The sequence below is a fragment of the Motacilla alba genome, chromosome 4 (assembly GCF_015832195.1).
Source record: "Motacilla alba alba isolate MOTALB_02 chromosome 4, Motacilla_alba_V1.0_pri, whole genome shotgun sequence".
NCBI classification, from domain to species: Eukaryota; Metazoa; Chordata; class Aves; order Passeriformes; family Motacillidae; genus Motacilla; species Motacilla alba.
This window is the reverse complement of record NC_052019.1, coordinates 43,656,402-43,668,795: the sequence shown is the minus strand read 5'-3', so window position 1 is coordinate 43,668,795 and position 12,394 is coordinate 43,656,402. Positions and strand designations below refer to the sequence as shown.

The 12,394-nt window shown below is 41.4% G+C and overlaps 1 protein-coding gene across 3 annotated transcripts; it reads left to right on the top strand.

Moving 5' to 3' along the window:
• The first annotated feature begins 494 nt into the window (after window positions 1-494).
• On the top strand, window positions 495-10,027 carry ERI1 (exoribonuclease 1). 3 transcript variants are annotated; one of them, XM_038135180.1, is made up of 7 exons: window positions 500-682; window positions 1,390-1,565; window positions 3,666-3,876; window positions 5,245-5,328; window positions 6,010-6,119; window positions 7,189-7,303; window positions 8,479-10,027. In XM_038135180.1, the coding sequence occupies exons 1-7, from the start codon at window positions 608-610 to the stop codon at window positions 8,719-8,721; spliced, it is 1,014 nt and encodes a 337-aa protein (XP_037991108.1). In that variant the 5' UTR covers window positions 500-607; the 3' UTR covers window positions 8,722-10,027. The 3 variants fall into 3 exon arrangements, with proteins under 3 accessions (XP_037991109.1, XP_037991108.1, XP_037991110.1); XM_038135182.1 differs by having other exon boundaries at window positions 545-682; window positions 1,395-1,565; XM_038135181.1 differs by lacking the exon at window positions 5,245-5,328 and having other exon boundaries at window positions 495-682.
• The last annotated feature ends 2,367 nt before the right edge of the window (window positions 10,028-12,394 follow it).

The following is a 12,394-nucleotide window of genomic DNA, read 5'->3' as shown; positions in this document are numbered from 1 at the left end:
AAATAAACTGGCTTGTGATGGACAGAGAGACTTCATCGCTTTGCCTCCACCTCCTGGCCAAGAAGATCCAGAGAACTTTACACATCTTGTGTCGCCCACCTCACCCCGCTTGTTGACTGTGGATTAAGGCATATGGGAAACAGCAGGCACGGCAAATTCCCTGGCAGGAAGGGGCTGGGTGTCATCTGGATCCTTCTGGTGGCTGTGACCGGGCACCCAACACACCGCGGATGTCCCAGATCCGTGTTTCGGGTGCTCTGTGCTAAATCAGTGCCACGGGAAGGAGGACGGAGGCATAAAAGAGGTGTCTGCTCAGTGTGTGTTTCCCGTAACACGGAGAGAGCTTCCAGCGAGCTGCCGCGACCCCAAACGCCGGGGGCACGGCTGGGCAGAGGCCCTGGAGGTCTGAGCGGGCGCAGGAGGTGGCGGCGGTGCTGCAGAGGGGCAGGGCCGAGGGCCGGCGGAGCAGCGCGGCACACGCCCACCCCAGCGTTTGAAGCCGGACGGGAGCGCCGGGAGCCGCGGCCGCCGCTGCTCGTCTCCCACGGGGCCGCTGCTCCGCCCAGGGGCGGGCTCCGCGCTCTCCCGCCTTCGACGGGCCGCCGCCATGGAGGAGCAGAAAGAGAGCCGCCCGCCGGCCGCCCGGGACGAGGCGGCGGCTGCTCCCGCAGCCCGCCCGCCGGTGAGTGCGCGGGGCGGCGGGGGCGGCGCGGCCGGACGGTGCTGGCCCCGGGCCGCGGCCCCGCTCCCGCTCGCCCAGGGCGGCCCTGCTGCCCGCCCGCCTCGGGCCTCGGCCCGCCCGGCCCTGCCCTGCCCTGCCCCGGGGCTGCCCGGGAATCCCCTCCCGAGGGGCGCCGCCGGTGCCACGGGCCCGTCCGCGGTCGCGCCGTGTGTGGGCCCCATGCAGGCCGCGAGCAGCGGTCAGGAGCCGGGAAGTGCCCGTAGCTTTTCCTCTCTTTTATTGCTTTGTTTATCTTGCGCGCATCGGGCACCGGCCCGCGTGTCCCCGTCGGTGTGGATTCTGGTTAATTCAGTCGTCGAGAGAAATCTCGCTGCTCCTGAAGGCTTTGCCCGTTGGCACCACAGAACTCTTTCTGCTGAGATTAGGATGCGTATTCAAGTTTTGTCTCCAAGAGCTGCTGTTCCACATGGCTCAAGACACGGGCATTAGTGTCCCTTTATTCTGTTTGTTGCTGTTTAGGAAAACACTGTTTCAGAGCAGGCTTCAGCATTGATTCCTGCACCTTTCTACAAGCTAGTTCGCTCAGTTTGATCACAAGTGTAACAGTGTGACGCTTTACTGCGTTCTGGTGCCAAAACGAGCTGTGAAATGCTCAAGCATCTTGTTTTGACGTTCTTAAATAACCCCCTGATTTCTCTTTCTTCTAGGGTAGACAGCATTGTAGGATCAGTGACCAAGAAACTAATGGCAAAACCTCAGCTGCCAGTTCAAACGACTTCAGTGATCCCATTTACAAAGAAATTGCTATAACCAATGGTTGTATCAACAGAATGACCAGAGAAGAGCTCAGAAGTAAACTTGCAGAGTTCAAGCTGGAAACCAGGTGATTTGTAAACATGTTGATTTATCTTTGAGAGCAGTAGAGTCATGAGGGATGATTATTTTAAAGTTTAGAAACTCAGCACAAAGTGAAAAGCAGACACAGCACCAGACACCAATTGTTTTATGTACAATCTTGTTGCAGCTTTTGTTGTAGGATTAATGCAAACTGCTTAATGTGTGCTGTCTCAACTGGCAACCCAAAGAAATGCAAGAATACATAGCTGTAAGGTACTTATCATCTCTTTTTGGTCAAGGGGAAAAGAAGAACTGCTGTGGTTCTCAGGTGGTGCTGCAGACCTTCATCATACAGCAACTTGCTTCAGAACATCCATATTTTTATTAACTGTGCCAGTGCAGATCTGACACTTGCTACAAACTCTGGTGATGGGGCTCAGGATATAATCTCTGCAGAGCAGAAGTACCTTTAGATGGAGAGTTTGCTACTCTGAATACGTGTGCCAGAAAAATGTGAAAAAATGAATGTATTATGAGCTGGATTTGTGTTCACTGAGGCAGAGGCAAGGGAGTATAGTGTAGTTCCTGCTGTACTGGAAATGACCTGCAAGATTAATAATTCTGTCCAGGCAAGATATTGAGATATTGTGAAGGAGGTCAGCTGAGAAAAATAGCATGTTGTTTATGTAGGTGGCTGGAATGAGGAAGTAGTGGTGGGGAGCCGGTTGGTTAAATTAATTTTGCGCCTCATGAGGAGAAAAATCTTATCATTACTTGGGAAAATTTTTGGTAAAACACAGTAGAATTCTATAGCTATTTAACAGTTGCTTTGATTTTAAAATTGAAAGCAGAATTCAAATAGTATATGATGTGTTTGGGGCCTTCTCTTAGGTTATAAGTTTTCTAGATGAGTTTTTTAATTCAGTTGTAAATGCTGAAAGCCTAAAATTTCTCTTTTACCCAAGCTAGGTTTCTTTTGTCAATATATTCAAGTATGTCTTATCTGTAAACAAATAGTGCATCAGTTCCAATGTAGAGTATTGGGCAGATTACCACACACCATCCTTCCCTTCAAGGTTATTGTGATAGTCGATAATTTCCTATTTTCAACTTTCTTTAATAAGTTTGGTAAAGAAAGAGGTAATTTCCCCCTCCATCAGCTCCCATACTGTCTCAACTTTTAATGAACTGGTCATTGACTTAAACTAGACCAATAAACCAGAGTGAAGAAGAGTTATCTCTGCAGAAGCAGCTGATGCTCTCAAATGCATGTTTAGTAGTTTGATTTCAGTTCTTTGTGGATCACTGGGCTGCTTTTCTGATAATACCACTTGCTACACATATCTCTTACAGCTTCTGTGAGTTCATTTGTAATGAATAATTTTGGAAATAACTTCCTTGGAAGGATAAATGATCCTCATTTATTCAGCTCTGGTTTGGTACGTGGCAGTTCTGGCGTATGCACTCATACATTAAAATGTTTATATTAAAAGGACACAGTAAGTAACTTCAGTTGCTTGCCATGTGAATTTATTTATAGCCACAAACCTCCTGAAAAGCAGGATCTTGACCAGGAGGTTTTTTGACAACTGAAATCTCAAATACTTTATTTTAATTGAGTTATTCAAGCTCAATTTGAAATTTAAATTGAGAAAAATGTAAGGTGTGGGCATTCAAAAGAGATCCTGTGTTATCTGTGCCACTGATGCCGAAAGGCCTCTGGCATGAATCACTTCAGGTAGAGGGCACACGGGAATACAGGTGAAGCAGTACTTCTTTCAGGGCCAGAGGTCAAACACGAGTAATCTGCAAAGACTTGAGCTTTGGAAAGGCTTTGGATATCGAGTCTTGCTGAAGCAGGGGTGACTGCAGAGTGTCTCTGTGCCATGCTTCCCAGTCTGTCTCTGGTGTTGTATTGTGAGGGGTATCACAGCTCTGGGCTATCCCAGAACATGGGTTTAATGTAGTATAGATAATGGGGCTAATTCTCCTCTATGATAAAGTGGAATTCAGACTTCACATGTGCTGGTGTTCAAAATGAGGTTAATAAGTGTTGAGCTTTCCAATGTTTAATATAGCTTCAGTTTTACAACAGGGAAATAATTAAACAAGAGTGCCATCTTTGTCACTTTCCCTGTTTCTTCAGAGGGGTGAAAGATGTACTGAAAAAGAGATTGAAAAACTATTATAAGAAACAGAAGCTGATGCAGAAGGAACACATTAGTGGAGACAGCTGCTATGACTACATCTGTGTCGTTGATTTTGAAGCAACTTGTGAAGAAGGAAATCCGCCTGAATTTGTACATGAAATAATTGAATTTCCTGTTGTCTTAGTAAACACACGTACCCTGGAAATAGTAAGTGATCTGATGGCTGTGTTGGTATGCTATTGTTTGAAGTTGCTTGCTTGCATCAGAAAGTCTTGATTAGTTTCTAAGTAGATGTTGAACTTCATTAAAAATAGCATACTTTTTTTTTTTCATAAGGGTTTATCCTCTGTGCCTCTTAGGTACAAACAAAACTTTCTCTTCTGAAAGCATTTTCCAAATGATCATCCAAGTAGATCATTCTCCTGCTGTCGACTCCCTCTATTGATATGAGTTTCTCAGTTGTTCATGTACGTTCCCACCTGCCTTTTCTTTCCTTGCTTTAAAGCCCACATCTATTTCTAGGACTCAAGACATTCATCATAATCAAAAATGATCAATTTCTGTGGTCCTGTGTGAGGCGATCTAAAAGACACTAATGCAGAGGCCTAGAAAGTGAGGTTGAGTGAACTCCACTTCTTGTCAGGCTCAGCTGTTTCCACATTGTACCCAACAGACTGACAGCTGTGTAACCTGATTTTAAACATACTTCACAGCCATTTGTTAGCCTCTAGTGCTCTGTTCCAGTACAGCTTTCTTTTAGGATAAACTACCTGCTGCTTAACTGAAATTGAGTGACCCAGTGAAACAGAGGATGTACACACACCTCTGACTAATGGTTCATTTATGAAGAACACTTAATGGGAAGAGGATTTCCAGTAATCATTGTGATGCTACCGTAAATAATAGCTGCATGTGTGACTTGAGAGCAGAAAAAGGATTGTGCAGGATTGTTTTTATTGCTCTTAGAGTGTTTTGTTTTGTTGGTTTTTTTTTTGTCTGTCCAAAAGGTTTTGTATGACAGCAGGGATTTGGGGCTTTCTTTTTTCCATGAAACTTGCCTTCAGTCTTCACTCCTGTGTTGCTCAGTTTCCCAGAGTGAGAATTTGTTTGTCTCTGCCTGGCTGGCATCCAGAGCCGTAGGACTTGCCTGAAGCTTCTGAGGTGTGCAGCTGGTTGCTTTCCTTGAATTGCAAGTGAACCTTTAGAGATACCACCTAAAAAACATAATGCTTTGCTCATGCCTCTCACTTATTTTTTCCTTACTTTCACTCTTATTTTCCCAAATCCTCAGCTTTTTTGCAGTCTGTCCTTTTTCCCCTCTTAAATCCAAATTCCCACTCTTAGGTGCTTACTGGCTGAGAGGATGGCCATGTTCTGGTTGGAAAGCTATCTGTCCTGTTAGGAATTTGATGTCAGCCAGTCAGGAGGCTCCTGCTGGCTCAGGTGGTGCACACTCCTTTTTGCCTGCAGCAGGACAAGTAGCTGCTGTTGCCTTTGGGCTGCAGGTGAGCCAGAGAAGTTGCCTTGCAGGCTGCAGAGTGTGCTGCAGCTGAGCAATTGATTCTCCTGTTACAGGAGGATACCTTTCAGCAATATGTGAAGCCAGAGATTAATCCCAAGCTTTCAGACTTCTGCATCAGTCTGACAGGAATAACTCAGGTAATTTGCACTTTTGTTTCTTCAGAAGGAAATAGGAAAAAAAAAGGGATGTGTTGTTGATGTTTTCAGACTGATGACCTTAAATGGTAGTCTTTCATGATTATTTTTCTGTAAGGCCTATTCTATTAATCCTTGTATTTTCCCTCTCCCAGTTATCACAGAGCTGATTTCACTAAGCTGGTCATTTTGTGGGGAAAAGTATTCTCTTTAATTCATGTGGAGAAGTTTAATCTTTAGTAGGGCAAAGCACCTTTTGAATTGCATCAGTTCCTCTCCTAATATTTTTGTTCTGAAGAGTCAGAGTCTTAGGATGGCAATGGCTTGTGATAAGTGACTTAAGAAGGAGCCTGGGAAACAACCTCAAAGGGTTTAATCCAGGTTCAACTGCAGACTAACCTTGTTACCTTTACAGAAGCTATTAGGAGGTTGGCTCTTGTAGCAGTGCTTTTGTGGTGCTATTTTTTCAGTTTAGAAAAACCTGTCCAGTAATCTGTTAACGTGTAGTCTGGTTTTGTAAATATTTTGATAAAGCCAAGTTTTTAATTGCCCATGTACCAATACAGTTTATACACTTAATGCTGAGGGATTTTTTTCTGAAAAAAATGTTCCTTACTTTGTTGATTTTTGGTTTTGTTGTGTTTTTTGGTTGGTTTTTTTTTTTTTTTTTTTTTGTTTCCTTAGGACATTGTTGATAAAGCTGATATTTTTCCTCAAGTTCTGCAGAATGTCATAGAGTGGATGAGACAACGAGAACTGGGAACAAAGTACACCTATTCCATGTTGACTGATGGGTATGTCCTTATGCAGCCTGCAGCACACTCTAAACTGCAAAACCATGTTTAGTATTTGTGAGGGCATTGCTAAAGATGGATCAGGACACTGCCATGTTGCTGGTTTTATTTTACTTGAAGCTTTTGGTAATATTGGTAAAGCTGAACTGAACTATTCAAAATGAAGCTTAAATCCATCAGATGGCGCCATTTCTTTCCTAGTGGTCTGTATGAAGCAGAGTGATGCTGAAGACTTTGTACTTTGTGTTGCTGTAATTCTCCATTTATATCTAGCACATGATACCTGAAAATAACACTCTGCAATTTTTAATTTTTAGCCTATAATTACATTGCTGTCTTTGGAAGCAACAGTGAATTAAAAAAAGAAAATGCTAAAGCAAAGCTGATACAAGACTGGTTATATTACGGGGCCTAAATGTCTCTGGAATTCCCCTCCAGAGGAATCCCCTCAATGAAATTCCTTAAGGAAAACAGGTGCATTGAAATCTCTGTTGTATAGATGAGATTGCATAGACAAGTAGAAGAGATGGGAGAAAAAAGCTTTACTTTAGCTTGCAGCTTACAAACTTGTTGGGGTGGTTCCCTTCAGGAAGGCAGGCTGCTAAATAAATAGGATTATAATTTCTCCATATTTTCATAGAGATCCGGTTTCTCATAAAACTAGGTGCAGTCTAGTTTCAGTAACCTACCTGAAGTAGAGAGATAAATGCATACCCAAATAATCAGGAAGGTTTAAGGTGTCGCTTGCTTCCCCAAGGGCTGTGTAAGCATCTAATTTATTGGCAGTTTTCAGTGTTGATGGGGTAGTTGGTGTGCTGTTTTTTGTCCTAACCGTTGTGGACCTGAAACCAGCCTGGTGAAAGTCTTGCTCCTGTCATTATTTTTTCCCCCACGATTAACAAATTCATATCAAAAAATTCTTTGCCAGGAATATAGCAAATGAGCCTTTCCTAAACTGTTTTCATTCTACTGATCACCACACACAAGACAGCTTTTAGTTGTACAGCTGTGCAATATGTAGAACACAGGATTATATATGACTAATGTTTTCCTCTTTTGACTTTCTAAGATCTTGGGATATGAGTAAATTTTTGAACATCCAGTGCCGTATTAGCCGTATCAAATACCCTTCTTTTGCCAAAAAGTGGATCAATATTCGCAAATCATATGGGAACTTCTATAAGGTTTGTACAAATTGCTGTTTCTCTTACAAATTCTTGGTTTAAAAGTCTAGAATGACCTCATGTGCTTGTCATCTCTACTTGTGTAGTATAAAATTATAGTATTTAAACTAGTTGCCTGATGCCTGGTTTTCAAATGTGTTTCATGTGCAGATCTCACTTCACTAATTGAAGATCATATAATTACTGCATTTTGATTTTAATCTTGTTTTTAAGAATCGGGTTGTGCTCCTTGAAGGATTGTCTGAAAATGTTATATGGGTCCTCTTAGATCAAGTAGCTCAGCTGAAAAGACTGTCTTGATTTTTCGATTATTTTTTCCTGTTTGCATGCAATACACTACAAAACTAATTTGTACCATTACCTTCATAGAATCTTGACTTTTGACAGTGTAATGGAGGCAGAGAAAGATTAAGATGTATCTACAGTGGAATCAAATTGTCAAGAGAAAAGTAATACTGAGTTCAGTGCTGGACCTTATTGCTGCTTTCTGCCAGACTACCATAAAATGAGTTATTGGATATTCTAGCAAATTCCCAATCATTCTATACTAAAATACATTTTTAAAAGGGATTTCAGCCTAGCTAATGGTCTTCTTTTGAAGGGCTTTTTCATCCTAAGTGTAACCTCTAGATAAAAGAGAGATTGACATTTAATAAGGGAAGAGCTTTACTTTGTGCTGGACAAATATTAAAGGGTTGCTGTCGGTGTTGCTGATCAGATCCTGTGAAGGTTGAAGGCATTCAGTGTGTCAGTGAGAATCAGGAGCTTGGTGCTTCTTTAATCACTTAGAATTTAAAACGAAAACCAAACTCAGATTCTCTCTGCAATGCCTCTGTTTTTTGGTTTTTTATAACAATGTTTAAACTTATCTAGGTCACAGCTTCCACCCTTGCCAGCACAAGTGTATCTTGAGCTGGTGCTGGTCAGAGGCTCTTGACGCAGGTCCCAGGTCTAGACAAACTCCTGTTGACTATTTCTCCTCTGTAAAAATGAGAGTGTCTGTCTCACCAAGGTGCTTTGAAGTTAAATGCTAAGTGATCTGACAGAAGGCAACATGAAAGTCATATGTGACTTAAGTAGGCTTCAAATCTGCATGTGTTTCTACTGCCCCGTGTTAGATTAAAAAGACTTGGTACCAAACCTAATCCTTGACTGTTACTCACTTTCTCCATCAGGTTCCTAGGAACCAGACCAAGCTGACAATCATGCTTGAAAATCTGGGCATGAATTATGATGGGAGACCTCACAGTGGACTTGATGACTCTAAAAACATTGCAAGGATAGCTATAAGGATGCTGCAGGATGGCTGTGACCTACGGGTGAATGAGAGAATTCACGGTGGACAGCTGATGACAGTCTCCTCCTCAGCCCCCTTAGAGGGAGCCCCTGCTCCACAGATGCCCCGCTACAGAAACTAGCAGTTCAGGGCTCTGCCCCGGGGGCTGCCCTCAGATACCCGCTAAAGACTCCAGAGCTTATTAAAGCCACCTCTGCCAGCTTGTCTGCCATGCAGAATCCTAAAGCACCTTAACTAATATCTCTGTTGAAATAAAGAGGAGCATGGAAGCTGTTTGTTCTTAGAAGCATATTACAGCAATTTCTTTTTGTACTGATGACTTCTGTTGTTGTTTCCAACTTTGCCAGCAGTGAGGTTGATATCTGGAATCCAGACAAAGTGTTAAGCTTTTAAGAACATGTAATTTGAACACCTGCTAAGAGGGATTGGGCCTGTGCTGCTGTACCACCCCAGCCTGTGGGCAGTATTTGTTCACTGTGATGTACTCCAATGATATCTAGCATCTGCTTATTCATTGCACACAAATAAGCCATTCCTGGAAGGACTGAAAGAGCAGTGGTTGGGCTGGCCCTTCCTGATAAGGCACTCTGCTAAGGGTTCCTACCAATTTTTTTTTTGTTTTTTACAAAGCCTAGAAGAAATGGGTGTGCATTCATCAGTTCTAAAGCAGTAGAGGAGTACTCTGCTGTTTGGGGTTCTTCTTTAAGGTATATGTTTGTCTGCTTCCCTATCAAATGGAAGAGCTGGGTGTTGAATAAAAATTTCATTAATATAGTATGATGGTATTTTTCTAACCTGTGTTTCAAAAAAAAAAAGGTTCTTTAGATTTTGACTTTAAAGATCCCATCTCCTATTCCTGCAAAGCTGCCCTTCATTTAATGTTGTTTTTAGACACCAGCAGCCATTTGCTCTTAAAAATGAGTGAAGTAAAAGTAAGTTCAAAACATGCCAAGTTGTCAAAATTTCATGCTCTGTGATTACTACATAAAAAAAAAAAAAAAAAAAAAACCAAGAAGCTTCTCATTCATGGCTAAAGACGTGTTCAGCTGTTTTTGGTATCTCCTTGTTCTTCTGCCATCGTGAAGCTATGCCTTTATTACAAAATCTAGCATTGGAAGATTAATATAATTTTATTATTAAAGGCCACAGTTAATTACTAGCAACTTCTGCTTACTCCCCAGGCCTCAGATAAGATGATATTCAAAAGAGGCCAAAGTACTCATTTGCTTTGTCTCCATGGGCTGTTACAAAGTGCACCATTAATGTGATCAACTTTGCATTAGAATGGTTCTGAAAAGTGGAATAATATATTTTGGTTGCTCTTGGTTTGAAGAAAAAAAAAAATTGCTGTCCCTGCATTACAATTCACTATTTACCACCTGCATTCAGGACACAAAATAACCAATTAATAAACTTTGTTAAGACCACTGACTGTTCGACTAATCAAACTCCTCCCAGCCCCGCTGTGCTCTTCTGACTGTTAAACTGCATCAATGGAACTGTGAAAATTTCCATTTTAAGTTCATGCAGGAGGGAGAAGTATTAGTCAAGTCTCAGTTGCTTCATACGATTTCTCTCTTGAGTCACAGATTTGGACAGTCATAACTGCTTCAGAGTTATGTTTTTGGTGGCTTTTTTTCCCCTGAGAGTTGTTGGTTTTTTGGGTTTTCTTTTTTTTGGGATTTTTTGGTTGGTTTGTTTTTGTTGGGTTTTTTTTTGCCTAAAAGCAAATAGTTGCTCTCTTGTAGGGAACTTTGTTGAACTTTAAAGTTGTTTTTTTCCTTTTGTAGCCCTACTTGATGGATTTTCACCAGGTAAAATATAAATCTCTGATATGCTTTCTTCTAAAATGCTGTTTATCTGTCAGCCCATATTTTGGGCAAATTCTTATATACGTGCTTGTCACTGGAGTGACTGTAGTATCCTCTTTTTCTGAAGTACCACGGTAATTTACTTTTTCTGTGTCTGAGTTACTGTTGTGCAAGTTTCTGTAACAAAACTGAGTAGTTCAGCAGATCTCCCCTGGGCATGGTGGCAGCCAGGGGCTTTATCGCTAGTCTTTATTTACAGGTCTGGAACCAGGCTCACAGTCAAATGAGAAACTTTTTTTTTTTTTTTTTTACAGATTATACTACAGGTTGCATAAGAGCTGTTGTAATTGTACATCATTTATTTTAAGTACAGAGTTGTTTATTTTTGCTAAGTAACTTCAAAAAGATATTTTGAGATAAGGGTTAAATCATAACTGTTTTCTGTTTGAGTAGGTTGAGATGTTTACTATCAGCGAGCTGCAGAAATCAGTAGAATCATTCCAGATACTATTTTATCTGTTGGATTAATGTCAAACTGTAAGGTGTAAGTATTTTCACAGAATATTTGATTCTGTGATTTTGAGATGAAGTGAATTTTAACAATGTTTGCTGATTTGTTTGAAATGTAAACAAACTTATTAAAATAATTTCATATTTTTAAACATGTCAGGTACTGAATTTGGTCTGTAAAGCATGAGATGATTTCAGCAGTCTTGGGGGTCTTGGCATCAGCTCAGCTCATGATTTGTCTTCTCTAGTGGATCAGCAACATTGCCATGGCTGAATGGCTTAAATCCCATGCATGAGGCTAGTTCACAACACTCAGTAATGAAATTAATTTTCCTGGATACTTCATACCACAGGGGGAAAAATGGTTTGGTGATTTTACTAGTGATGCTCATATTCAGCCAAAAAGTGTTTTTTCAGGTTGATCTTACTTGTTCATCCAAAGAAGCTTGCTGAGAGCTTCTGCTGTAATGAATATTTTAATTTATTAGAGGAGTCTTCCCGTGCTGGAAAAAATAATTGACAACTATGTAAAAAACAATCCAATCTCTTTTTTATGCAGAAAAAAAGCATGCAGACATTGATTGCCTTGTTCAAGTTAGAGGCTTTGTTCTATTGCTGCTTTTTATTTCACATTTCAGGAGCTGTACTTGAGCAATTCTACTACTACAGCAGACAGCGTTTGTGGAACAGTAGCAACTTTAAACAAAGGGATTGCAGACTAATTTCAACATGAGTGCTTTCAAGTAGATTTCTTAATATATATTTATATGAACATGAGAGGGCTTCACAGAATTTTGGGGTTATGTTAGGGGAAAAGGTTTCTCAGACAGGTTAAAGAGCAGTAGCCTCTGTTTCAGTGAGCAAATGCCTGAGCAAATGGGAAAGAGAGGTTACAACAGTTCGTGCCTCCCATTATTAACTCCTTGTTGGAGATGTGGCTACAGAGGCCGCTCACAGCAGCTCAGCTGTGCTCAGACTCTGCTTTTGCCTGAGCTTATCTGATAGTAAGGTAATTTAATAATTTAGTCTAACAAGGTATTTGTTTCCATATTTTGTTGGAAATTAACATTGCAGTGAGGAGGGGGCTGTTCTCACCAGTGGAAATAAGTAAAAAGCTCAGTTCACCTTATGTTCTCATGCCCTTGGAGAGCTCTTGGCATTTCACTGCAGGCCTTGACTGTTCTTTGGTGACCTTGAGAAAGCAGTGTTTTTTCACTCATTTCTCTCACCCTCTCACACTTCCCATGGCTGTTTTTAATTCCTCCTTTTCCCTTTTTCTTCCACTAATAAACGTTAGTCTCTTCTGGAGAGAAGCTTGTGCCAGGTAAGATCTGTGTATGTTCTTTCTAATAACAACCGACAGGCCCTTTATAAAGAAGTTGGAAGTCTGTATGTAAGTATGGAGAGTAGAGGAGACCCAGTTACTGACTGCAGGCTTTTGAGATGGGCTAAATGTATAGAACATCATTCCTG